The sequence below is a fragment of the Phaseolus vulgaris genome, chromosome 6, assembly GCF_000499845.2.
Source record: "Phaseolus vulgaris cultivar G19833 chromosome 6, P. vulgaris v2.0, whole genome shotgun sequence".
NCBI lineage: Eukaryota > Viridiplantae > Streptophyta > Magnoliopsida > Fabales > Fabaceae > Phaseolus > Phaseolus vulgaris.
This window is the reverse complement of record NC_023754.2, coordinates 20,423,747-20,450,520: the sequence shown is the minus strand read 5'-3', so window position 1 is coordinate 20,450,520 and position 26,774 is coordinate 20,423,747. Positions and strand designations below refer to the sequence as shown.

Here is a 26,774-nt window from a genome sequence, read left to right as displayed (position 1 = left end):
TTGTTCTCTTTACAAGTTTGCAACATAAGGTGAGATTGATTGTTAGTTTTATTGAATGTACTTGTAATCAGTAATAAAATAAATATTTTGACGTCTAATTAGTTTGGATTTTTTCCATTTCATAGATATGAAGCCAAGGTGGGTAGTTTTAAATAAGAGTAAAATATGATTAGCTTAATTCTATTAAGAGAACAAACTTTAAAGATATACAATTTAGAAATATCTTTTCATGAAAAAATGTTTTTGAATTACGTAATTTACACAATTTGAAAGTTATTGTTTTTACATAAAAAAAAAAAAGCTTTTGGTTTATAAAAGAGGTTACTTCTAAATTGTATGATCTATTTAGAAATCATTGTTAAGGTTCAGAAGTTTCATCATAATGTAATGTAATTTATTAATATTTTCTAAATAGAGAATGCGTGAGATAAAAAATAAATCAAAATAAAAATAAAACACGACTGGAGGAAACAACGACAAAAGGAGGTTAGAAATGACCAAATAAAAGAAAATTAAATATACTTTTATCTTTTAGTGAAGTTCAGAAAACCATGGAATGAAGAATGAAATACCTTGTTTTTTTTTCTTGAGTGAAGTGAGAAAAGGAAATAAAACGTGAAGTGCGTGTTTATAATGTTTATACACAATAATGCCAATAAGGTTGCCAGCTAATTCATCCACAACTTAATTTATCTAATATAAAAATATAAAATAAGTATATTAAAATAATTCTATCCATTTAATTTTATACATAAATGATTCATTAATTATTTTTCAAATTAGGTGCATCCTTGTATACTATAAATATTTAATGAATCAAAATTAATTCAACTATTTTTTTCATAATAAATATTTCTCAAATTCACTTTTTAAAAGGTTTTCAAAAATATTAAAAAAAACAAGTGACTTCTGTATATTTGTCACAATAATCAATTTTTTCATGTTTTTTAACTTCAAAATTGTTAGGGTTATTTGTTTTAGTGTACATTGATTCTATTATAACTTTACATAACTAAATCCTATACTACTACATATTTATTTTCTCTTATTTGATTTTATTAAAAAAGAATGGTTCCACCAATGTGGGTGGTAGATGAAATGAATGTTGGAAACGTGGCACCCTAAGCATTGCAATTGAGTTTGGAACAATTGTTGGCCAATAAAATAAAAGTTGATGATGGATGTAAAAGAGTGGGCACTCAATGAATAGAGTGAAAAGTAGGGTTTTGAGAGAAGAAAGAGAAAGAAAGAGAGAGAAATGTGATATGCTATATGCCACTCACCATCTAAACTTGGTATCTTTGAAAACCTTTTTCTTTATTTCTCTTATTATCTTCTTCCTCTCTTCACCTTTGGGAGTTGAAAAACACAGCCTTTAATCATATCATCACTGACTTATTCAATGGTTCTCTTTCACCCCCCAAAATCCAATCTATTACCCTTGCAATCATACCACTTCCACAATTTTCACATTAAATTTATATTACAATCAACCATGTCAATTTAACCCCTCATCATACTATAAATGTATATTTATTTAGGTAACAAAGTTATGAGTTAAACAATATAAATTATTAAAAAAACCAATGTCAAAATACTTTTTTTCCAATATAAAATAATATTAATAAATTTTAATTGTATATGTTTTAAATATGTTATCAAACGGGTGTTGGGATCTAGAGAACGATTGTCTGCTTCTTCTCTCGATCGATCGTTTCTACACTCATATTCCCACTCCTTCAGTTCCTTCCTCCTCCCCACAGTCGTCCAGTGGTACAGGCTTGGATGATACCTGCAAAAAACACTCTGACAATCAAGTCAACAAATGTGTTGACACTCGGTTGTAAGAGTATGGTAGATAATGACGTACCTGATTTTTGGAATTTGTGCTATTTATATTACCTTAATGGATCTTCGTTGCTGGGCTGGATTAGGAGATTGACTCATGTTTAGGGTTGTGCTAAGTAACCTTTAATTATAAATTAGCCTTGTTGACTTGGTTAACCCACGAGCCGATCGACATCATGTTACCATGCAACGTTCCTTATCGTGGATGAATGATCAGACAGATTGAGATTCTGACCGACTAAGGGTGCTCGACCAATACAAAATAAATTAATGATTTAAAATAATAACAAGTTAAAAAAAAAGAACATAACAAATATATAAATACTTATTTTCCAAATATTTAAAATAAAATAAGTAGGAGAGTCTTCTAACCATTCAACTTCAAGTTTTTAAGTCAATACACTACATTTGTACATATTTATAGATTTTGAAGTTTTCTTTTATATATATATATATATGATGATGAATTGTAATTTTAATTTAACTTTATTTTTGCAATTTAGTGAATATTTTATTTGAAAAGTTGAATAGTGTCATTTGATAATTGTGAAGTAACGTGTTTTAGTATAGGTAATACTTAATTCATAATTATAATAAAGTTTTATTTGATGATGCGCATGGATAATAATAAATGAATAATAAACCACTCTTTAATACATCAACTGAACTAAAAATGTTATATAATAATTAAAATATATAAAATGAAATATAATGTTAACTTTATATTCAAAATGTTACTATTTAAAGAAAATGACTTAGTTTGACTTTATTACACGTGGTGACTTTAAGAACGTGGAAGGGATGGTTAAAAAGTTTTGATAGAAAAGTCAAACAAAATAAGATGATGATTGGAGAAATTATAATATGTAATCAAATAAATATATTTATTTATTATTTAAATTCAAAATGAGGTTTAGTTTTCTTCTAAGAAGTGATACATATTTCACTTTACTTTTGTTGATAGAAAACTTTGGAATTATTCTAATTTATAATTTAAATATTAATTCTCTAGTTAATGTAATCTTACTACTTTTAATTTAAAATATTCATTTCAAAGTAATTAAGGGTATTTTTATTAAATTAACATAAGATTAAGCTACTTTATTTAAATAGATTTGAATTTAAATGATTTTAGATATAAAATCATGTTAAATATTTTGAAGAAAAAAACTTATCGTTGATCATAAAAGCCATGTGATTCTATCTACAGTAATGAAATAAAATAGGCAATTACTACTTATAGTTGTATTAATAATAGGTTTAATTATATTTTAAATTTCTCTTAAATTTAAGTATTTTTAATTAAATGTGTATTAAAATTTCTCATATATTAAGTATAATTTTTTATATTTTTTAATTCATTTAATTTTGTTGTTATTTGAGATGAGGACATGATTGATATTTTGCAGACTACTTACGTGTCTCTATATAGATTGTCAATAAATGACTTAATTAAATTCTATGTTTTTTCATAAATTTGTGTATTTTTAATTAAGTTATTATTAAAAGTCTGTGTTTTTGTGTCTAAAATTTGTAAAATATTTCAATTAAGTATCAGGTATCAAATGGAGATAACATAACCACTTAATTTTACGATATTAAGCATAACACCATTAATTTGGATAATAAAAAATGAAATTCTTTGAATTATACTTATCTTTATCAAACATCATTCTTTCGTATCTTATTGATTGGATTTTTGTAAGATGATTAGAGTTTTAAAACTTTAATTTTTTAAAACGTTAAAGTTTATTGTGTTTTGTTTCTTGAAAAATCAAATAGTTAGGTCACTATGTCTTAAGTTTGGAATAGAAAAATCAAATAATTACATAATTTATTTTTAAGATATAAAATTTTAAATATTACATAAAATATTTTTAATAAAAATCATTGAAAATAATCAATTTTATTATAATTATCAATAAATAATCATTTATAAAAAGTAATTAATCATTTGTAGACAAAGTTTAATTATATTTATACATATTTATTTTCACTATAGTCATACATATACTTTAAATTTGTAAATATATTTTTAATCTACATATTGGATTTGATTTTTGTAATTTTTAATCTCAGGTACCAAAGTTTTTTTTTTATCAACAATAATAAATAAATAAATATGAATCACTTTAGAGGTGATTCAACCCTTATACATAATGACAACCTTAATCACACCATGTAGACATACTCCTAAGTATGGCTATACAAGACACTCCTAACTTAACCCAGAGAACCTGACATACTAAGTAAACATCTCATAAGATCATCCTAATACAAACCATCGGATCTAAACACCAATCAGAAAAGGAAAAAAACGCAGAGAGTGACTTTGATGAAACCTAAGACCAAGTCTTTAGTTGGACCAACGCGAAAGCCTCTAGTACATTTACTACTTCCTTTAAAAATAACTCTATTCTTATGTCTCCAGACTTCTTTAACTAGTGCAATTGAAGTACCAAAACAGATTTAATATGATTGATATACCTTAACAGAGATAAACTGAATTATAAAATTCTTCTCTAAAATAATTTTTTATCATTTTCTATATGTGATCTAAGTCTAACAAATCCATAGAAACAATTGGATCACAAGATAAAAGAGTATAGTAACATTTAAAACCAAAACACAGTAAAAAAATACAGTAAAAGTAAATGAATGCAGTAATAATAGTAGTAATATGAAGAAGAAAAGGGAAACTGAAAAAGGTAGAAAGCAACCGTTATGAAGGTTTGAATGTTGGGGGCAGTTTAGAAAGAAAGCATTGATGATAGCAGAAAGGAGAAAAGAGAAATGGTGGATGAGTCAGAGAATAGAACAAATCAAAAGAAGAAGAAACCCTAAAATCCTGCAAAAAGCAACTCTCTCTGCTCTGCTTTGCTGTAATGTTTTCAATTCATACACAAATGTCAGACCATCCCCACTTCTCATGTCTTCACATTGGATAACTTTATTTATCTTATTTTTCTATAATTTTTTAATTTTTTTTATATATATGCTGAAAAATGAGAACAATTTTATATAATTTCTATCTCAAAATCTAAACGTATAAATTATGTTGATTAAAAATATCATTTTGAAATGTTACATATATAATTATATTAATAATAAATATTTTTTCTCAAATATAAATCTACTTATTTTCAATAACTTTTTCTTAGTGTAGGCATTACTAGATATTCAAATATATGTTTAGAAGATAATATTTTGCTAATAAAAGTTAACTTTTACTTTAATTTAATAATAAAATCCTATACTCTTCAGAAATTTAAAATTCTAAAAAAAATGTAAATAAAATATATTAGTTAATTTTGTAATAATATTTAAAAAAAAGGTGGAAAAATGGAAGTTATATGAGGCACGTGAGTGTAGCAAAGAAGTTGGAAGATCTAAATTTATATAATTTTTGAGAAGAAGAATGTCATGTTGGGAGTGAGGAATATGAAAGGGTAAATTAGTCATTGTGAGAAAATTGAAAACACTTGGGCATATAAGAGTTAGGTCCGACAATGTTAGTCAGAATCGATCACACAGCTTTTGTTTTCGCACTTCGCTGTCTGAGGTTCGTTCCAAACAGAAACATTGTTAATTCTCACGACCACTTCTGCTATGCTTGCTTTTGTTTTCGTCGGAAACCCTAAATTTTTTTGTCTGCTCTGAACTTTGGGATCTTTTAAACTTGAAAAAAATGGTTTCTTATGCTTCACCCACCACAATTCTTATGCCATAGATCTTTGAATCGAATACAATTTCTGATTATTTCTCTGTTTTTCTTTTATCCCCTCTTATCCCTTTTCAGGTTCTGGATTATCAGTGTTTGGGGAGCGCGACATCATCTCTCGGGGAAGGTAACAAGTAACAACTCTTCTTGCTACACCTTTACATATGTCTATGTCAATTTGTGTATGCTTCTGCATTTCTTTAGGTTTACTGTAACGTGGTCTTCATGCTTTTCTCTATCCGTTGTTGTATTTTTTTGGGGGTATTCTTTATTGGACACCCATAATTCAATTTGCTGTTGCTTTTTTGTTTTATTCCTTTTCTGGTGTGGTTCCTTTGGTTAATTTTCTTGACGCTGATTTTCGCGTATGTGAAACTATCATGTCTTGGACTGAAGAATTCTCTTTGATCTTAATTGCTGGAAATATGGAAAATAAAAGCTGCTTTTTTTCTTTTTCTTTTTTATGATTCCATGCTAAAATCAGCTCAGGGTTAAAATCTTCTGAAATCTTGATGATGGATGTTATGTTGAGCCATAATTTCTTGATAGATTTCTTTCTTGGGTGAACCATAAGATTCTTTAGTTGAATTGGGTGGTTGTCCTGTAATTTTGGAGGCATACGATGCTTCTTAATTGGAAAGCATTTTGGTCATTGGGTGGGGAAGATATTTGGTGATCATATTTGATTTACTGTGCTTTCTGAACTGTTGGTTGTGTCACACGCGTGTTGCTTTTACGTGTGTGTTTCTATTAGGTGCCAAAGTTGCCTACTTTGATGCGTTGTGCAATATTCACCTGCTTTAATGCTTTATGCTAATAGTCACCTGCTTTAGTGCTTTGAGCAAATCTAAGAAAAAGATTTACCTACTTTCTTGCGCGAAGCTCATGTTGTTTTCCATCACATGATTGAGGGCACTGCTTTAGAGTCCTATTTGTTCATCCTTCCACGTTTACGTTGAATATTTAATCATAGTAAACATACTAATATGATAGACAAATTTGTTTTAATGATTGCATGATTTGTTGTTTTGGTTACGTGAGAAGTATAGGCACTCACTCCTTGCGTGTTTTATTTTACCTGAAACAGAATGGATCATCAAGGGCATGGCCAGAACCCATCGATGGGGGTTGTTGGTAGTGGAGCTCAATTAACATATGGTTCTAACCCATATCAGCAAGGCCAACTAACTGGGCCGCCCGGGTCGGTTGTGACATCGGTTGGGACCATTCAATCCAGCGGTCAACCTGCTGGAGCACAGCTTGGACAGCATCAACTTGCTTATCAGCATATTCATCAGCAACAACAACATCAGCTTCAGCAACAGCTCCAACAATTTTGGTCAAGTCAGTACCAAGAAATTGAGAAGGTTACCGATTTCAAGAACCATAGTCTTCCCCTGGCAAGGATCAAGAAGATTATGAAGGCTGACGAGGATGTTAGAATGATATCAGCCGAGGCACCAGTCATATTTGCAAGGGCATGTGAAATGTTTATACTAGAGTTGACCCTGCGTTCTTGGAATCACACTGAAGAGAACAAAAGGCGAACACTTCAAAAAAATGACATTGCTGCAGCAATCACAAGGACTGACATCTTTGATTTCTTGGTTGACATTGTACCCCGTGAGGACTTGAAAGATGAAGTGCTTGCATCTATCCCTAGAGGAACAATGCCTGTTGGAGGGCCCCCTGATGCACTTCCATACTGCTATATGCAGCCTCAGCATGCTCCTCAAGTTGGAACTGCTGGTGTCATAATGGGTAAGCCAGTGATGGACCCAAACATGTATGCTCAGCAGTCTCACCCCTACATGGCACCACAAATGTGGCCCCAGCCTCCAGACCAACGTCAACCATCCCCAGAACATTAGCTCTGACGTGTCTTGGAAATTAAGGTGGACTTTGGGCTCTCTCACTTTTATGGTTAAATTTTATGTCGAAATGCTTATTTCAGTAAGTTATAGTAAATTTTGATTCTGCATGCTTCCAATTTCAGTTCTTTTCCTTGATGGATTCTAAATGTTCTTCTGTTATGTAGACTATTATTGATAGTTTAAAAAATACGTATAGGTATATCCTTTTGTACTGCCGTTACTTGTACAAGCTTTTGTTGGACTTTCAACAAAGATATTTTCTGTTTTTATACTTTGATCAGTTTAGGCAATCTTTAGAGTTTTACTGTACTGTTATTCATTGCAGATTCACAGTTCTTTTGGTCTGATATTGCCTACATTTCCTGGCTTGCAGATACACCAGATTCAGTTATGAATGTCAAACTGAAAGGTTGGGGAAGTCCATAGCGAGCAGAAGCTGTAGCTGATAGTTTACATGCAATGCAGACTATAAACATATGTAGATAATGTGCTAGGGAAAACTTAACTTTATCTTTGATTTAGCCGGATAAAATGGTATTTTTCATGTTTAAATTACAGGTCGTCAGATGATAATATTTATTTACTGGTGCACAGCAGGATTTTTACTTCAGTGGTTAAACCTGCCATGTTGCCAAAATATATCCCATCTTATCATTCACATCATGAGTTTCCCTTTATACCTGCCTATTTGACCTTGGATTTGTTGAAAAAAATTCATCTGTCATGTTTGATATGCGTAGAACTTGTGCAAGAACACATTTGCACTTTTTATGATATGTGTACTGTATTCATAATTCCACCAGCGAGTTGCATAGTTTTCTACCATCACAGATTATAATGAAAGGGGAGAAAGAAGTGCTATTAGTTGCTACCAGAGTCCATGTATGGAAGGTTAAAACCTTTCCACTATAAAGGGGTATTAGCAATACATATGTTTTATAACATTAGCAAAATGACATGATTTATAATAAATTTTAGTTAATAATAGAAAAATGTGTTTAAAAGTGTTCTCTTTTACTTAAATCCACACTGATTCTTAAATTAACAATCAAAACAAATGTTCACCTCCTCTCTTGGTCTAACTGGCTTCAGAACTCAGGGTTAACCAAAATGATTTCAAGCATGCTAACAGTTTGCCATTGGAAAGTCACTGGTTATCTAGCTTGATGGAATATTGAAAATGAAAATGGAGGTCATGTTAAAGCTAAATGACATTGAAAAAGTGGATAGGGACTACTCAATCAAGGAAATAATGATAAGTGCAAGAAGTATGTGGTGCTCACAACATGACGGTGAACAAAGCACCAAGCACGGGTCAGTGGAATTTAGAAGGTTAGGCTTTATATATATATATATAATGCACACATACACACATTAAAATTTACAAAAAGTTTGAATAAATTTGAATACAGTTGAACAAACTAGACAAGGAGTTATGAATCTAATAGAGCTTATACAAATAGATATTTACAACTACCAGATTAGAAACATTTTCTAGCCACACTCTTTATGATGAGTCAGTTCTTCATATCTACCTTAAAAAGGTGACTGCTACTACCTATGTTAGCGTTTTCGTGTGAGGTTCAATCTACCTCTAGTATAACATTCACTTATTTCATTTCTTTTAAATACTTTAAGATTATTCTTTAATTTTTATAACAATAGAAAAAGAGAGATTAAGAATATTTTTGAGTGATAGATCTAACATTTTAAACCTATTTTGGTAGGATTTAGAAAAGTTAAGAGAATAAAGGAACGTTACACAGGTAGGCCAACATGATTCCTTGTTTAGCTAGAATAGAATAGAGCCAAAACTAAAATAAGAAATCAACATATCTTGAGCATCAGGTATCACCCAATCATAGTCCAACAAGATCTGTATGCAGAGAGTGTGAGAACATGCTTGAAGATCTTGCCCAATAAGCCCAAGCTCTAGCTCAGCCAATAACTTATGAAATGCTGTCTTTTTGCTTTGAAATCTTATATAGGAAGGAGGAAAGCACCAAAAAAAAGAAAAAAGCACGGAGAAGAGAAGGTTAAGGAATCTATCCAATGTAGACTCTATCCATGACTTCCACCTCCATTTATTCTTATTTTTTTTCTTAAATTTCATGTTATTCAACTTCATGAGTAACTAAATTCTCTTTTGTTAGGATTAGATGTAATTACCAAATTCTCTTATATTTTTTATTATATTTATATACAATGCTACAATATTTTTCTCCATTGATATTTAATTTTTATGCTTATTATTTATTGTAGCGGGCCATAAATTAGTTGAGTTGTAAGAGGTTAAAAAATTCTTATAAGTTTTTAACCTAATATAAGACAATTAAAAAATTATTTGTCTAAGAAAGGATGGAAGATTATATTTATTTTTATCATAAGAATCGAGATGACAATGAAAAAGAGAAATTTTTTTATTTTTGAGTTTAATGAAATGTGAGTAATGTTATAAAGTTTAATCCTAATAATATTTAAATCATATATTTTTATTCGACTAGTTAAAATACAAAAAATATTATAATATTTAATTTTAACTTTTCTTTTTAAAGTTCTTGTTATTTGATTTCACTTCATACTTTATCCTTTACTTTACTAGTAGAAAGTTTGTGTAGTCATTTATATCACACCAAATCTTTGTGAGTTCAATACTCTTATTTATTTTTAAAACTATTAACGATAATGGTGCCTTTGCAAGAAAGCAAACATTAAATCTTGGTCAATAATCATGCCATGGCCAATTCAGCATGAATGGAAGAGAGCATGTGTCCCGGTAGTATGGCATAGAGTGAGGGCTTAAAATAAGACAGTTACTGTACAAAATTTGACCACTCTGAATTCTGAATCACATCTATTTGACATGTTAAAACTGTATCAAATCATACAAATTTATATAATTTCAAGCGAACTGTGACCAATTGTCTTTGTGATCCTTCTGTGGTTCATAACTTTTCTAGTCACGTTTACCTCTTCCCACATGCCAGCAGTTGCATATATATTAGATAGAAGAACATGAACCCCACTCTGATCAGGTTCTAGCTCTGTTAGTCGTGGTTTAACTTGATTAGCAACAGACAAGTTTTCATGAATCTGGCAGCCATTTAAAAGAGCACCCCATATGGCAATATTTGGTTGTACGGACATTGTCTCCACTAATCTTTCTGCTTCTATGAAACGACCAGCCCGACTCAAAAGATCAACCATGCAACCATAATGCTCTCTTTCTGGCACTATACCGTACATTTCTGTCATCTGTCTAAAATGTTTTTGAGCCTCTTCAACAAGTCCAACATGACTACATGCGAATAAAACTCCTATGTAGGTGATGTGATCAGGGACTAGAGAGCTATCCTTTTGCATTGTTTGAAACATACTCAATGCTTCATTTCCACGACCATGCATGGCTAAACCATTGATCATGGTAGTCCAGATCACCACATCCTTTTTCTGCAAACTGCTAAAAATCTTCTGTGCACCTCCTAACTCACCAGTCTTGGCATACATGTCCAGAAGAGCAGTAGCAAGGGCAATGTCTGTTCTGATAATGTCGGTTTTTAACAGATAAGCATGAACAGCTTGTCCCAATGCCAGAGCACACAGATGGGCACAAACACTCAAAACACTCAGAAAGGTAGCCTTATCAGGATAAATGCCACTAGTCCACATATCAAAAAAGAGATCTAGCGCCTCCTGATGCCTCTCATACTGATTGTAGGCATTAATCATACTGTTCCAAGCCACAATGTTTCTCTTGGGCATTTTTCTGAACAGGTCTCTTGCTATCTTCAAACTACCACATTTGGCATACATTTCAAGAATTGCAGTTGCAAGAATGATGTTACTATTGGATGTGCACATGAAGGGATCATAATCAGTCTTACGAATTCGCTGGTGGATCCGACGTCCACTATCAATGTCTCTACTACGAGCACACGCAATCAAAGCATTCACCATAGTTATTTCATTAGGCTCGACACCCCAATGGCTCATGTCTTCAAATACCTTCAAAGCTTCATATGGCTGATTATTGTTCACAAACCCAGCAATCAAACAAGTCCAAGCAACCACATTCCACTTGGGAATATTATCAAACACTTGCTGTCCTGACTTCATATCTGCACATGACACATACATGTGGAGTAATCCAGTAGCGGTATAGGCATCAGCTTCAAACCCAGATTTCATTATGCAGCTATGAATGCATTTTGCACAATCTTGATCAGCAATTAAACAACATGCTTTGAGTGCAAATGGGAAAGTAAAGTGATCTGGGGAATACCCATCTTCAATCATATGTTTATACACAAGCATAGACATTCTTGGATTGTGACCATTAACAAAACCTCGTATCATAGAGTTCCAAATGTAAACACTAGGAGTATCAATTTGGCGAAATACCAAGCCTGCATAATTGATGTCCCCAAATTCTGAATCTACACAAAAATCAATAAGTTTGCTCAAGGGGACTATGCTCTTAATAGTTGGGGTTGTGATTATTAACGCATGCAGTTTTTTCAATTCACTCATACTTTTGCATTTTGCTAACAGAGAGATAATGGAGTTTTGGTTTATCATCCCCAATTATGCTTAATAACAATCCCCACCTTGGCCTTATATTATTAGGGGTTCTTGTGGTGCCCTCCAAAATAAACCAAGTTTACTAAGTGTACGACATACCGGCCATTCGACATAAACAACATTTCCTACAGAGAAGCTACAATAAAAATTAATCATAATCTAAATAATTAATCACTTCCCTAAACAAGGTTAAAAGAGCATTAGGTTTTTATAGGTGTGAGATAATCTTTAGATTTATAGAAAAACTATAAATAAGTGAGCACCGTGAAAGTAAAATGTAATGATTATCTAACTATAATACTCGTAATATATGTTTTTACACGTATAATCAGTTAGACTGAGAGATCGAGACACCAATAGACTAAAAATACTAAAGAAAAAAAAATCTTAATACAAAATATTTGACCTGGTAAGAACACTACATATTAATAAGAAATCGACTATAAGTTTATTCAACCTTATTATGAGCATATATTTATTCACACACAATAGCCTTAATTATAGATTATTGGACTATAATAATAAATAAATCCATTGTTTTAATTAATATTCATATAATTGGGTTTATTTGGGCCTTAACTATTATTATTGTTAATTTTGTGTTTTAGGGTAAATTATCTTAAGCATATACCTTTGTGAATGGGCCGCCAAACATGCAAAAGTCCAAGTTGCTTCTTTGAATCAAAAAAGAAAACAAATTCTGAGGAAAAGAATAAAAGCTACAAGATTCCAGAAACAGAATTGGAAGCAAATCTTCTGCAAAATAAAAAGAATTATGGAAAGTGGAAACAGTTTACAAAATATAAACTACAATATTGTCTCAAGATCCTTGGAGCAGAAAAGCCTATAAAAGGACACAAGCATCAAGGAGAAAGGAGAGAGCTTCATAGGGTTTTCTTAGTTTATTTTCTTCTTAGTAATTCTTTTGTTTTACCTCCGCATGGAAGGCTAAACCTTTTTGGTTGATTCTTTTGTAATTCCCCATTGAGTTCTGAGGTTTTGTTCAATAAAAGTTTCGATTTTTAATTCTCTATAGCAGTTGTTTTTATTGTCTAATCTCCTGGAAAACTGGTTTTTGTGAGAGGTTGTACTTGAACGCATGATTGAGAGTCTTCCTTATCTTAAACTTTGGTTTCTTAGTTAGTTCGCATTGTTCTAATTAATTTCTTGGGCGCATGATTCAAGGGAGAGGAGGTAAGCATTCCCATGGAGTATACGCATGGAACAAAGTGGGTATTGATTAAACTAGTAGACGCATGCTTTACTGGTGAGTTTCAGTTGAATTAGATCGGCGCATGTTCAATCTGGTTTAGCTCTGTTGGAGGATTGAGAAAAGATTAATCTTTAGAGAACCTGTGAAGAATTCAATGGTGGAAGAACTTGGGATCAACCGCTTTTTATTTGCTATTTTAATCTCTTTTTATATTTTATGCACAACTATCTCAAACCCCCTTTTTTCTCTTTATTGTTATTGCTAACTTTTATTGCTTGCAGATAGATTTTAAACCCTGGTCAATTGATTTTACTATTGGATTCGTTGGGAGACGACTTGGGGACATTTGTCCGCAATTATACTATCATCTCTCTAGTGTTAGACAAGTCTACGCTAGAATCATATTAATTTGACAGCAAAACGACAGCTATCACTTATAAAATCGATTATTGAATGAGATTTGCACCTATTTGTATACTTGAAATATTCTAATTTTCAGTAATCGATTAATGTTTAATAGATATCCCCAAATTAGAACATTTTCTTTGTACTATTTTGACGTAGTTTACATAATATGTGGCATTTGAGTATGGGTGGTTTCTTCTTGCACCTCCATATATTATTCTCTCATCTTCATAAATTTTTATATTTTCAAAAATATTCATGTGTAATATTTTGAATTACGTAATTTGAAAGTCTTTTTTCAAATTTGTAATTAGTTTCCGGATTACATAATTCGGAAGTCTTTTTCATATGCATGATTACTTTTTGGATTATGTAATCCGAAAGTTTTTTTTAGCTTTCAAAATACATAATTTGGAAGTCTTTTTTCAAATGCGTGTCCGGATTACATAATTCGAAAGCTACTCTATGGAAGTGACACAAGAAGGATAAAAAGATATTTTCACGCTTCGTATGGAGGTGGCAGAAGAACTTATGGAGGTGGAGAAAGAAACAGTCTATAACAGAGATATAAGGAGTCTTATTATCCTAGACAATGAAGAGCGAGTTTGCACACAGCAATCTACAACTTTTTTTTTTCTTAGGAACAGTTCAAAAAATTATAAAATACGACAAATTCATTGCAATCTTGGCTGGTTTTGTTGGTTTGATATAAAGATTACTCCCTTTTGGGATACCTAGTGTTACTAAATTGTTTCAATTGCACATAAGCATGGGAATGAATACCAAAGACATTGATGTGTATTCATTTATCTGGCTGTAAATGAGCTGGAACGTGTTACTGTTTAAAATTAATTTCTCTCTAATCATAAATAACAAATTAATATTTTAAATGCATAACTCATCTTTCTTACCTCATTTTCCCCAAATGGAAACATTAAAAAAATTATTTGGCTCGTTTTTTTTCCGTTTCTTTCTTTTTCAAAGTACAATCAAATGGGAAGGGGAAAAATAATTTTTTCATATTTTCTATTTGAGCACTTTCATCTGGTTTGTTCAAACCGTGTATGAATAATGTTAATAATGACTTTTAATTCATTTAATAATGACAATTTGATAATGATAGCGCACATAAACTCCTCTTTAATAAGAAGTTTTAAATAATGTGCATTATTAAAATTAGAGTTTTTTATATTACTATATATAAAAGTGTTTACACTTTTAACTAGATTTATCATATTCACCAACACTGATAACGTAATAGTAGTACTTTATGTTTTTTTTTTCTTAAACTCAAATACTTTTGAATATAAAGTAAAACTGTGTTTTTTTCATAACATCCCTACAAAAAAAATATATAAGGTAATTTTTTAGTAGAAAGGTTTTAAAAAGTCATTTTAATTCATTTTTATATGTTGGAAATATAGGATTTTTCCTGAGAAAATAGAGAAGCTTTAAAAACATTTCCTACTTTTTATATATATATATATACATATATATATATATATATATGTATATGTAATCAAAGTATTGTAACAGCAAATACACAGTTCGATGATGTGTGCAAACAAACTGCACTTAATTGATACCATAACTGGCACAACACAGATGAAAACAAAAACTATAATAAGGTAAGGTGAGAACATAAACGTGAGTTATTCAGGAAATCCATGCATATTACATGAGCCTTGGACAAATGGGTGTAAAGAACACCTCATATACAAACAAAGAGATTGTATATATATGTATATATATTGGTCTATTTCTCATATCAGATCAGTTTTTGCTGTTACATAAGTTATTTCCTTATTGCAAGAGAAAAAAAGTTGGAAGTGGGCATGGCCAATGTCACAGAGTGTAGCAGTAAGAGTGGTCCAAGAACCAATGATGTGTGGCCATGTAAAATGAAGCTAACAACGGATTGCATGCGCTGGGATAGCCTCAAGATCTCACCTAAGGAGTTTGAAGAAAGCATGCTAGGGCACATGAACGAGAGCAGCCGCAAAGCTTTGGAGTCATGGATTCCGGTAAACATCTCGATTTATGATGTTGATAATGGTGAAACTTATGATACTAAGTTGTTCAAGAAAGAGTCGTTCTGGTTTGATCCTATGCCTATTTCTGGTGAAAAGCCAATGAAGGGAAAATCCATGATGGAGCCACTTTGTTACAATTTGGAGAAGGCAAGGGAAGAGTTTGCTTATTCAATTGAGCCTTTTAGACACATCGTAAGGAAAAGAGATCTGAGGTATGATCAAGAAATTGGACTTCGCTACTGTGGTGGCAATGTGGTTGTGGCATTCGAGTTTTCGGTTTTGCATTCACCACCTTTGGATGTTCGTAGCTTGAGACCTTAAATTAGATTAGTTGCGGCTTTATATATATGATTGTAAACAATTGAGAGTTGCATTTTTAAGAATTCGTGTTGGTTTCTCATGATCAAGGGTTCGTTAATTACCTATGTAGTTCCATTTTGACTCTCTGCTAGGTAGAGTATATCTATGTTCAAAGACCAAAACTGTGATGGGAGGTGAAGTCTCTCACTATAGAAAAAACATGCTTAGATTGATAAGTTTTCTCCATTTCAAAATTAATGGCTGAGATATTTTGTCCTGATTGTGCTGTATCTCTTTTTCTCTTTCTCTTTGCCATTTGTGTATATTGCATGATTCATGTGAGTGGAAGGGGTGAGTGAGGAGGAAGCTGAAATCAAAGGTTTTATTGAAATGAAATCTCAGGTTCTCTCCACCTCCTACCTCATCACTTCCCTATGAAAAGTTGGATTTAATCTTTTTAAATTTTTTAAATAAAGCATAATCTTAGACTTTTAAATAACATCACCTGGACCACACTCGAATATTCCCCTTTGAGCTGTATTAGAGTGTGGGTCTCTTGGTTATCAATTTTTCCTCAGGCAACATTGTAAAAATTATATCAAGAAAAGTTTCTACCAATGTTTCATGAAATGGAATCTTATTTTAATTTAATGTGAAGTAAATTGTGAATCTCTAGAATTAAAAGTTTCTTTCAATGATAATTTTTTTTTAGTTTTGTACTCACATGTTTAAACTTCTCTAGTTTTCTTCTAGGTTTTGTGGCTTTCGATTATACAAAAAGCGAACGAAAATACAATCATCACCATTAAAAATATCACAAAACTTACCTTAACCACCAACGTTCATTACCAACCACTACAAATAACCACCACCAATTGAAAATGAAGAAGAAAACATCACACTCTCCACCATACTCAAAAGGATATTGTTGAAATTATAAAAAAAAATAGAATTGTAGGAGAAGGTATATGGAAGTCTAGGGAGGATTTGCCTAAAAATAAACGTGATCCAAATTGAAACTGTAGCACAACACGATGAAAGAGAAGATGCGGCGCTAGGGTTTCAAGGACTAATATGGAAAAAGAAGAGATACATAAAATAAAATAAAATAAAATAAATCTTAAAAACTAATACATGTGTGATCAAATATTAACCTTCCTAATTTTTTTGTAGCTATAGCTAGTTCTTTTAAATGGGTGATTTTATTGACCATTTATGTACAAGTTATTGCTGGTAGAGATTGATATTAATTTCTATAAAGTGATTCACATGACTTAGAGTTTGGGCTTTGGGCCCGAATATGATTTAATAATAATAATAGAATTAAAGGGCCCATTGGTTAACGTGAGAAATATATATTTGATGATATACCTAATGAAAACCTACATCTGATAGAGATTGGGAACTAAAGGCTATAGGGTTCTGTCTCTCCAAATAATAGTTGTCTAACTGATAACCATCACGAAAGAAAGTGTGTCACAATAACGGAATTGCTAAGACATAGATTGAGACAGGAGATAAAGTAATTGCTCAAGTAGGATCACTCATGGATCAATGTAAGTGCCTATTAATTCTTGATTGTATGGGTATACGTGAGAATCATAATATGATAAGATCTGTATAAGAACATTATTGTGTATGTGTTCAATTGTACGTTTATTCATGTTTTGATTTACAGTTGAAAGTATATTTCATTAAAAATAATTTGGGTAAGATCATTTCAAGCTATAAATTTTTCTTTGGAGAATATATATTTTTCGTGTGTTTGCATTGAAGAGGAAATTTGTGGAGAGGGAAGAGATTGAATTTGTGAAAGATTAGAGAGGATGTGTGAGAAAATGTGAAATTGTTTGGATTAAAAAATGATAGAATGGATTTGTGAGGATGATTTATTGAAATTGTGAGTGATGTGATAGTTGAGAGGGAATTTAGAAATTATTTTAAAGGTGTAAAACGTAAGTTTACAAATTTATCTTTGTTATTAAAAAAATTAAATAATGAATTATGATATTTTTTTAGGTTTGAATTAATTAAAATTTTCTAATATATAATATACATAATTACTTGTATTTCTTAATATAAAATTAAAAAATATAATAGAAAATATTTTTGTGTTAAATTAAAATAAATTTATTAAATTTATTAAATTTATTAAATAATATTTATTATTTATATAACTATGTATATTTTGTTGATATTATAATTTTATTTTATTATTTTTATTATTTATAATTATATGTTGTTATTAATAGTATAATTAAATATTTTTAAAATTGTTAAATAAAAATTTATGTAATATTTAATTTTATATATCTTATATTGTAATAAAATGATGCATAAACTAAATTCATCGTTCAAGTATTTAAACTATGCTATCTAATTTAAAAGTTTTCAAACTAATTCAGTTTTCCTATTATTATAAAATTAATAGCAAGTGAACTAAAATAAAACTCATCCTTAACTAAATAAAAAATAAAAAAATGAACCAAGATATTTATTGGGTATACGAAATTGAATATGTTAGTTGGGATGAAGTGGAGAAATAAAATATTAAAAGTTATGGATTGAACTTATGACCAACTCTTGTTTTGGACTTTATTAAGCCTAAAGAAAAAAAGGTGTTTTCTCCGTGTACCTTTATTCTTCAAAATGTATTTTCTGAAACTGAATTATAGAGTTTAGAATTTATTAGAATTCAGAAAAAGTATTTTAAATTAATAAGCTAAAATGTAGAGCTTAGTTTTTTATATGTAACAAAAATTGTGAATTGCTTAAATAATATAGGAAAAAATTGTTACACTGGTAATCTAGGTAGTACAAATATGAATACAGATACGGATACTCATACGACACGGATACGGACACGGAAATACGTATAATCTCTAAAATGTAGGACATGGGAACACGGATCTATATATTATATAATTTTGAATTATATAAATTGAAAATAAATATTTATGTGTAAAAGTATGTTTCAGATTCTTTTGAGGGTGTTCAAAAGAATTTGTTCATTATTTTTATAATTATAATAAAAATTTATACAATAAATTTAAGTTTTTAAAACATTATTGTATTTATACTTTTTAAAATTGTGTTAGAACCGTGCTAAAATTTTAAAAAATCCAACAAATAGTTTTTGAATGGAACCCTCAATCGATAGTAACATGTGTGTTCAACACGGATACGCTAATTTAAGAGAAGTGTCTGAACCTTAATTAAGGTTGGGCTAGGGTGGATTGATGAAAGTGCATAGAAGGTTTGTTGATAATTAATGAGTTATTGATATTTTGACAAGTGTGCTCTACTTTATAATTATAATAAATATTAATATTTATAATAAAAAAATAAAATAAAATCTCTTAATAAAAATACCCACAAAATTTAAAATGTTTGAATTCTTTTTTAAATTAAAAAAATTATAAATTTTTATAAATAATTAAAATATTAATATTTATTAAATTGTATGATGTAATAGAATTTTCAAATAAACATTTTCAATAATTAGTTGCGCACGCATTCCACATGGATCCGCTTCACTCTGGACTCAGACTCAGATACGAAGACAAAACGACACGGATTACACAGAACCCTCTGAGAAGAAGAAGAATAAGACGACGACGAAAAACAATGAGGTGAGAGAGAAACTTGGTTTGTGAAATCGTAATTCATAGCATAACAGAAGAGAATGGAGGTTAGAGCCAGAGCTCCAGGGAAGATTATCTTGACCGGTGAACATGCTGTGGTTCATGGATCCACCGCAGTTGCTTCTTCCATTGATTTATACACCTACGTTTATCTCCATTTCTCCACTCCTTCCGGTATTTTACTCTCTCTCTCGTTAATTTCATTCTGTTGTTCTTTCAATTTCCACCTCGCGATTGCAGATATGTGTTTTTATTGTTGTTATTTGGCTGAAACTTGTGAAATTGTGATGATTGGTAATGGCGTGTTTGAGCGACGTCGTTTTAGATATGGTTGAGGTTCTGATTCGGTTTGGATTTGTGGATTGTGTGATAGACGACGGGGATTTGTTGAAACTGCAGCTGAAGGACACGGCGTTGGAGTTCTCGTGGCCTGTCAGTAGAATAAGAGCCGCGTTTCCTGAATCCGCCGCTCTGTTAACTTGCACGCCTACCTCCTGCTCCGTTGAGAATGCCAAGACCATTGCCGCCCTCGTTGAAGAGCTCAACATTCCAGAGGCTAAAATTGGACTTGCCGCTGGAGTTTCCGCGTTTCTCTGGCTGTACTCTTCTATTCAAGGGTCTGAACCAGTTCTCAAATTCTTGTTGTGTGTGTGTGAGAGAGAGAGAGAGAATGTGTTTTGTTTTATTTATGTAGGTTTGATTGTGTTTGGCTCTTTATGTAGATTTAAGCCTGCTACTGTGGTTGTCACTTCTGAACTTCCTCTCGGTTCAGGCTTGGGTTCGTCTGCCGCGTTTTGTGTGGCTCTCGCGTCGGCCTTGTTGGCTTGTACTGATTCTGTTTCTCTGGATTTGAACCATCAAGGATGGCGCTCCTTTGAGGAGAAGGATCTTGAGTTGGTAAATAAGTGGGCCTTTGAAGGGGAGAAGATCATTCATGGAAAGCCATCTGGAATTGACAACACAGTAAGCGCATATGGTATGCCTCAGCCATTTTGCTACTAAGTTTCAATAACTTTTATTGATTACTGTTCGAAACATGTCTTTTCTGCATTTTTCTAGTTACTGATGATTAAAGTCTGAATGTTTTGTATTAATAGGTTGAAAAGGAATATAACCTTTGTATCATAGGAGTTTGGAGAGGATGAATAAAATGTTTTCGGTTGTTAAAGGATGTGGAAACTTGCTGTGTTTCTCTTTTACTTGGTCTGTTAATAGTCTCACTCACCGGACTTAATTTTAATTAATGTGGTGTGGATCTGAAGGTATGATTTAAGGTCATGGCACACTGATTTGTGCCAGTGAGTTGAGAAATATACAAGTGTGTGGTGGGAGATATATGATGTATAAATTGTGAATTGTTTGGAGTGTTTAATTATCATATAGTGTGTTTACAAATGTAAGTTACTGCCATTGAATCTACAACTCACTCGATAGTTACCATTATCAGGTAACATTATCAGCTTCAAGTCAGGAAACTTGACACGCACAAAGTCAAGTATGACGCTTAAAATGCTCATCACGAATACAAAAGTAGGGAGAAACACAAAAGCATTGGTGGCTGGTGTTGGAGAGAGAATGCTAAGGCATCCTGAAATAATGGCTTTTGTGTTTAGTGCTGTGGATTCTATTAGCAAGGAGCTGACATCTGTTCTCAAGTCACCCACACCAGATGAGCTCTCTGTAACTGAGAAGGAAGAGAAGATAGAAGAACTAATGGAAATGAATCAAGGTCTGCTCCAGTCCATGGGGGTCAGTCATGCCACTATAGAAACTGTTCTGCGAACAACATTGAAGTATAAGTTAGCTTCCAAATTGACTGGAGCTGGTGGTGGGGGCTGTGTTCTGACACTTCTTCCAACATGTATCCTTTTCAATTATTGTTCTTTTCCTTGTGCTTCTAATGCTTCCTGTTACTCTCTGATTTTCTTTTTCTTTTTTATTTTCTTGTCTGCAGTTAGCTAATAGCCTATGTTTGCTTCTATTAATCTGTTTGATTTAGAAAGGAGGAGGGAAAGGGAAGGACTCCTTGTTTGGTTTGTGAGGGGATGTGACAGAAAATAGAATAATACACTATCATACTGTTATCATATACCAATAAAACCATTTAGTTCAAGTATTCAAACTAATGATAATGTAATCAGCACATTTTACAAACTTCAAGCGTTTTCTCTCACCTTCAAATCCTGTAAATATTGGAGGACAGACAAAATTAATAGTGAGGGTTTCTTTTACCTCCTTATTTCCCCTTTCATTCCCTTTCCAACAAAACACTATGTTACTTCTGTCAAAAGGGTTGTCCTGGATGTTCTGCTACTATGTGCTGCCTAGTTACATATGCACGATGTTTGTGCATATATACTCATAAGGCATTTATTAAACCCTGGACATGCCTTCTTTTGGATTAACTTTTTGACATATAAGAGTTTTTCAATTGAGATAAGTTTAAGGTAGCTCATAAATTTGAATTAGGGGCTTATGCAGAAATTACGTGAGGTTAAATGAGGAAGCTTCTTAGAAAGTTAAGGACTGTAAGTACTTGTTCAGAAATTTATGCCCAACTGCATGAAGTGCATATGTGCTTATAGAAAGTTAAATGAGGACACTTCTTGATTTATTCTGTATTTATCTTCTATAAGTGTTTATTAAGATATAGAATTCTTAACTACATAATCATGGCTAGAACACCTGCAAATTGTGAAGACGTGTTTTTTTTTTTGGAGGAAAGTTTATGCAATTATCTATTTTATCTATCTGACTTACTTTTACTCCCAGCAAGGTCAATCTACTTCATACATCACAATTTTCTGTCTCTAGATACTCTTTGGGCGATTAAAACACAATTTTCTGGTGGTGGACGATTTATTGTCGTAATAAGAATAGAAACCATCATGATTTCTTTGCTTTTAAGTATAATATATTTTTCAATCTCAATTTCTTGTATCGCTTCCTTGACATGCTTTAATCAGTACTATCAGGCACTGTTGTAGACAAAGTAGTTTCTGAACTGGAGTCAAGCGGATTCCAGTGTTTCATTGCCGGAATTGGCGGGGGAGGTGTTGAAATCAACTTTGGGGTGACATCTTGATTTCTACTTTTATTTTTTCCAAGGATTGATATCAACTAATATCAGATCCTCAAATAAACAGCATAAAAATATATGCTTCCTTTTTTACATCTAGTGTATCAATCTGTAACTTTTTCTTTTCTGTTATTGAATTAGTTTAAACAGTTTCTTATTCAATCCTGAATGGAATTGGCGGATATAAATTCGCATATTTGATTAAGAACATGGTAGTCAACGGGATCGTGGAGTGACGTATCGTATCCAGGTCTGTCTTTCACACGCACATTCTTTATGTGATTTTACTAATGTGGTTTAGAAATTGAATTGTATGAAAACGTTTTAGTGCCACAATGGGTGACTAAGATACTAACTACCCTGGAGTGCTTCGTGAATACCAAAGGAACTGACAAAAACAGGGCAATTACTTCCTGCACACTGTACCCATTAGCTGGATGAATTGTGATCTGGACCCGATGTTTACGTTGACAAAAATGTCCTTAAATAAGAGGGAGGTGCGGATTAAAATAGGTTCTGGAATTCCTTTTTCATAATATATCTCTGGATTTAGATTTTTGGAACAATGTTTGATCATTAGGGGATAATAATTCACTCATACGTTTCTTAAGCAAATCCAAGCAACACGTAATTTGTGGCCTTTGAAACTTAAATAAGAGAAACTTGTGTAATGGTTATAATTATTCCACTTCTTCCGATCTCATTCTTAGTTCTCTTTATAAAATAATTATAAACAGAATTTTGACAACATGGTAGATGGTGGCCAAGACAATCATTAGAGAGCAATTGAGCTCTACAATGACCACATCTGTCCACATTACAATAGACTCTGTCTAAAACATTGATCTTGTGTGTATAATGAGCTCTACACTCAATTTCAAGTAGCATTTTTTGAGGTTTACACTATATGTTTCAAAGCAATACACAACCAGAATCTTCATCCAAACATGTAAATTCCTCCCTACACATATACTCCTCTAGACTTGGCCAATGACGTAACATATAACAATCTCTTCTAATGAGAATCAAAATTATCTTTGAAAAAACTCATCAACCATTCACAATGGTTCCACCTGAAAAAAAAAGCAAAAAAAGAAAGAAAAGTCAAAACCGGAAAATCTGTGATTCTAGTTAAAATAGTATTGGTGTATTTATGACCATTGGGATGGAGAACTTGGCCAGTTATGTAAGAGGAGCATTGGTTGCTAGCAAGAAAGACATAGGAGGGAGCAACTTCAATAGGTTGGCCTGCTCTTTTCATTGGTGTGGAGTCTGAACCAAATTTAACAATTTCTTCCTCCTTCATAGTTGCTACTATTAATGGAGTCCAGATGGGTCCAGGTGCAACTCCATTCACTCTTATTCCCTTACTCACAAGCTGAAGTGCTAAGGCCCTCGTAAACGCCACAATGGCTCCCTTTGTGGACGTGTAATCCACTAGTGTTGCGTCTCCCTTGTATGCATTCACTGATGTTGTGTTGATGATGTTGCTTCCTTCCTTCATGTGCTTCACAGCGTGCCTATAAAAATAAGGTAAAACTTATATTTTAGTGGACCCTTCATTTGTTTTCATGGTAACAATGTCATACGTTGCATGTAATCTATTTTAATTTGAAACATTCCATGTTTAGTCAAGTGAAGTTGTCACTTTCAATCACTGCTTTAGTTATTAACAAAATAGATAAAATAGATCATGTTGTGAAGCTAAATAATGTTGGGAAGAACGTTTAAAGAGGGGTTTGGATATTTGTTTACTTGGTCATGAAGAAATGAGAAAAGATATTAGTTCGAAACACTCTCTCAAGTCTTGTTTCATCTATCTCTTCCAATGATTCACTCTCATATTGCTCAGCTGCATTGTTGACCAAAATGTCAATGCGACCATAAGCATCGACCACCTCATCCACCACTCTTCTGCAATTGACTTCAAAACCCACATCAACAGGTATAGCCATTGGATCTTTGGCATCTGCAGTCTTACCCTTTCTTATAATCTCAAGGGTATCCCTTGCATCTATGTCCTCCTGGCCCTTCACGTAGGTAAAAATAATAGTAGCACCCTCTAATGAAAACAAGTTGCACACAGCTCGTCCAATTCCAGAGTCCCCTCCAGTTACCAGAGCTATCTTTCCTTGCAAAATGTACCCTCTTAATTAGATTGAAGGAAATGAAAAAAAAAAGGTAATTAATAAATGTTAAATCTATATACTTGAAGTTTATTTGATGGTTTGTAATCCGGGCTGCTATATTGGGGTGGTGGATTCATGATATACTCTTTGCCAGGTTGCATCTCTTGCTTCTGAGGGGGGAAGTTGTATTCACCAGAAGCCATTCTCTCTGATAAACAAGCTTTAATTTTGGGAATCAAAGATGGTTGAAAATTTTATGGTGTAGTCCTGAGGTGGAAGGGTGCTTTATAATGTCACATTGTTGAACAAAGTGTTAATAATGTAGGGTAGGTTTGTGATTGGGATGGAATGCAAATTGATGGATACACATACCAATACACATGTTTTTGTCTAATTATTTATTGAGATTGGGCAAGAAGGAGGCTCTGATGTGTTGTGTTGGTAATTTCATTCAATCAAAGATTATAGTTAATTTACAAATAACTACCACACAATTTAAACTAATTAATGTTGATATCATACAAACTTAAATTTCTTAATTTAGCAGAAAAAACTAAAAAATTTCATTCTTGTGTTTTTTAAAATTTGTCTTGTTCTTATACATTTAAATTGATAAATTCAGAATTCTAAATTTAGAAAATATATTATTTTAATTATTTTTATATCTCCAAATTTAATATTTAGTAGCGGTCACCAAATTGATAAAATGACTAAATTTATTGAACTTTTTATATCCAAATTTAAAATTTATTGACAATTTTTTACCGATACTTAAAATATAAAAATTAAAAGCAATTTTTTACCATAAAAAAGAAAACACCAAAAAAAAATTAAGAAAAACTTAATAATAAGAGTACATAACTAATTATATATTTTTCAATAAAAATCAATTAATAAAAGATATTAGGTGCTCAAAACAATGTTTTCTTATCACTTCTCTAATTTCTCAACTTTGAGTACATAAATTAATGCACATTTTCATACTAATTGTGGAAGGACATACTCAGTGGAGCTTAGTTTGTGGCAGACACAGTTACCCTATCCTTTTTATTTGGTTGTCCTTTATTCATTAAGATAGTTTCCTTCATAATTTAGTAGGGGTGACAATGGGGTGACTCGTCCTTCATAATTTGATTAGGTACAACTAATTTTTATTATAAAATTTTGGGACGAGTAAAACCCATTTATTACATTCCTTAAAAAAACTTAAACTCTAAACAACGTGTGGTAGTGTGAAAACAAAGGAAAAATAGAAATATATCTAATCTATTCTCAGTTCTATTTGACAATTTAAGCACCTTAATCACTTAATTTTCTAATTTTTTAAGCAATGGGAATTTAAAGCATACCAAAAACCAATAACAAAAGTAATGGTTTTACACACGAAAACAAACAAAACCATTTTGTTCCACAACTTGAACACTTTTTCCCTCAGATTATCTTGTTCACATAATTTATTCCATACAGTTTCTTTTTAATATTACAATGGAATACTTACTAATTATTTTAAGTTTTTACTAATTATTTATATTTCCAACACCAACATAAAATTCTGCAAGTAATACTTACTCACTTCAATTGTTTCTTTTATAATATTGTTATGTAATCTATTTTAATCTTTTATCTTATCTAATCAAATAACTTAAAAGTGATGTAATTATCTGGAACAGAGGTGTGTGAGTTGTAGATGGAATACAGAGACATATATTTCATTTTGTATTTTCATTTTGACACACTGCCAAAGAGAATTGGCAGAAAGAATTTTGTTTTTTTTTTGTCAGTTTGGACAGGATTTACACACTGTTTCATAATCGAAGAATCGTGATGTATAAGAACTGCAACTAAAACAGTACACATATAAAATAAATATTTCTTTGATAAACATGAAAAAACATTAAGAAAAATAAAACAAAAAATATTGTCGGTCCATATTACTACAATTTGTAT

The 26,774-nt window shown here is 31.6% G+C and overlaps 4 protein-coding genes across 7 annotated transcripts; 2 read left to right on the top strand and 2 right to left on the bottom strand.

Annotated features, from left to right (window-relative positions):
- Positions 1-5,230: 5,230 nt before the first annotated feature.
- LOC137831709 (nuclear transcription factor Y subunit C-3-like) lies at positions 5,231-8,101 on the top strand. 4 transcript variants are annotated; one of them, XM_068639491.1, is made up of 4 exons: positions 5,231-5,410; positions 5,648-5,696; positions 6,657-7,464; positions 7,817-8,101. In XM_068639491.1, exon 3 carries the CDS (start codon positions 6,658-6,660, stop codon positions 7,438-7,440), a length of 783 nt encoding a protein of 260 aa, XP_068495592.1. In that variant the 5' UTR covers positions 5,231-5,410; positions 5,648-5,696; position 6,657; the 3' UTR covers positions 7,441-7,464; positions 7,817-8,101. The 4 variants fall into 4 exon arrangements, with proteins under 4 accessions (XP_068495592.1, XP_068495593.1, XP_068495595.1 ...); XM_068639492.1 differs by having other exon boundaries at positions 5,648-5,703; XM_068639494.1 differs by having other exon boundaries at positions 5,233-5,410; positions 7,769-8,101.
- Positions 8,102-10,262: 2,161 nt separating this feature from the next.
- Positions 10,263-12,081, bottom strand: LOC137831703 (putative pentatricopeptide repeat-containing protein At3g05240). Its single transcript, XM_068639486.1, has one exon. The coding sequence runs from the start codon at positions 12,019-12,021 to the stop codon at positions 10,336-10,338; it is 1,686 nt and encodes a 561-aa protein (XP_068495587.1). The 5' UTR covers positions 12,022-12,081; the 3' UTR covers positions 10,263-10,335.
- A 7,376-nt stretch (positions 12,082-19,457) lies between these two features.
- LOC137831707 (mevalonate kinase) lies at positions 19,458-22,903 on the top strand. The gene is made up of 5 exons (XM_068639489.1): positions 19,458-19,793; positions 19,993-20,236; positions 20,342-20,595; positions 21,067-21,480; positions 22,586-22,903. Exons 1-5 carry the CDS (start codon positions 19,661-19,663, stop codon positions 22,702-22,704), a joined length of 1,164 nt encoding a protein of 387 aa, XP_068495590.1. The 5' UTR covers positions 19,458-19,660; the 3' UTR covers positions 22,705-22,903.
- Positions 22,904-23,346: 443 nt separating this feature from the next.
- On the bottom strand, positions 23,347-25,090 carry LOC137831708 (NADPH-dependent aldehyde reductase 1, chloroplastic-like). The gene is made up of 4 exons (XM_068639490.1): positions 24,908-25,090; positions 24,454-24,824; positions 23,857-24,218; positions 23,347-23,771 (listed from the first exon to the last, which is right to left on the bottom strand). The coding sequence occupies exons 1-4, from the start codon at positions 25,028-25,030 to the stop codon at positions 23,749-23,751; spliced, it is 879 nt and encodes a 292-aa protein (XP_068495591.1). The 5' UTR covers positions 25,031-25,090; the 3' UTR covers positions 23,347-23,748.
- Between the last annotated feature and the right edge of the window lie 1,684 nt (positions 25,091-26,774).

What these genes read in the sequence shown, in the direction of transcription:
- LOC137831709 (XM_068639491.1), top strand. Translation starts at nt 6,658, where the DNA reads ATGGATCATCAAGGGCATGGCCAGAACCCATCGATGGGGGTTGTTGGT.
- LOC137831703 (XM_068639486.1), bottom strand. Translation starts at nt 12,021, where the DNA reads ATGATAAACCAAAACTCCATTATCTCTCTGTTAGCAAAATGCAAAAGT.
- LOC137831707 (XM_068639489.1), top strand. Translation starts at nt 19,661, where the DNA reads ATGGAGGTTAGAGCCAGAGCTCCAGGGAAGATTATCTTGACCGGTGAA. An exon ending in CCATTTCTCCACTCCTTCCG is followed by an intron (nt 19,794 to 19,992) that starts GTATTTTACTCT and finishes ATTGTGTGATAG; the next exon opens with ACGACGGGGATTTGTTGAAA. An exon ending in CAACACAGTAAGCGCATATG is followed by an intron (nt 20,596 to 21,066) that starts GTATGCCTCAGC and finishes TACCATTATCAG; the next exon opens with GTAACATTATCAGCTTCAAG.
- LOC137831708 (XM_068639490.1), bottom strand. Translation starts at nt 25,030, where the DNA reads ATGGCTTCTGGTGAATACAACTTCCCCCCTCAGAAGCAAGAGATGCAA. An exon ending in AACCATCAAATAAACTTCAA is followed by an intron (nt 24,825 to 24,907) that starts GTATATAGATTT and finishes TTGCAAGGAAAG; the next exon opens with ATAGCTCTGGTAACTGGAGG. An exon ending in TCTCATTTCTTCATGACCAA is followed by an intron (nt 24,219 to 24,453) that starts GTAAACAAATAT and finishes TTATTTTTATAG; the next exon opens with GCACGCTGTGAAGCACATGA.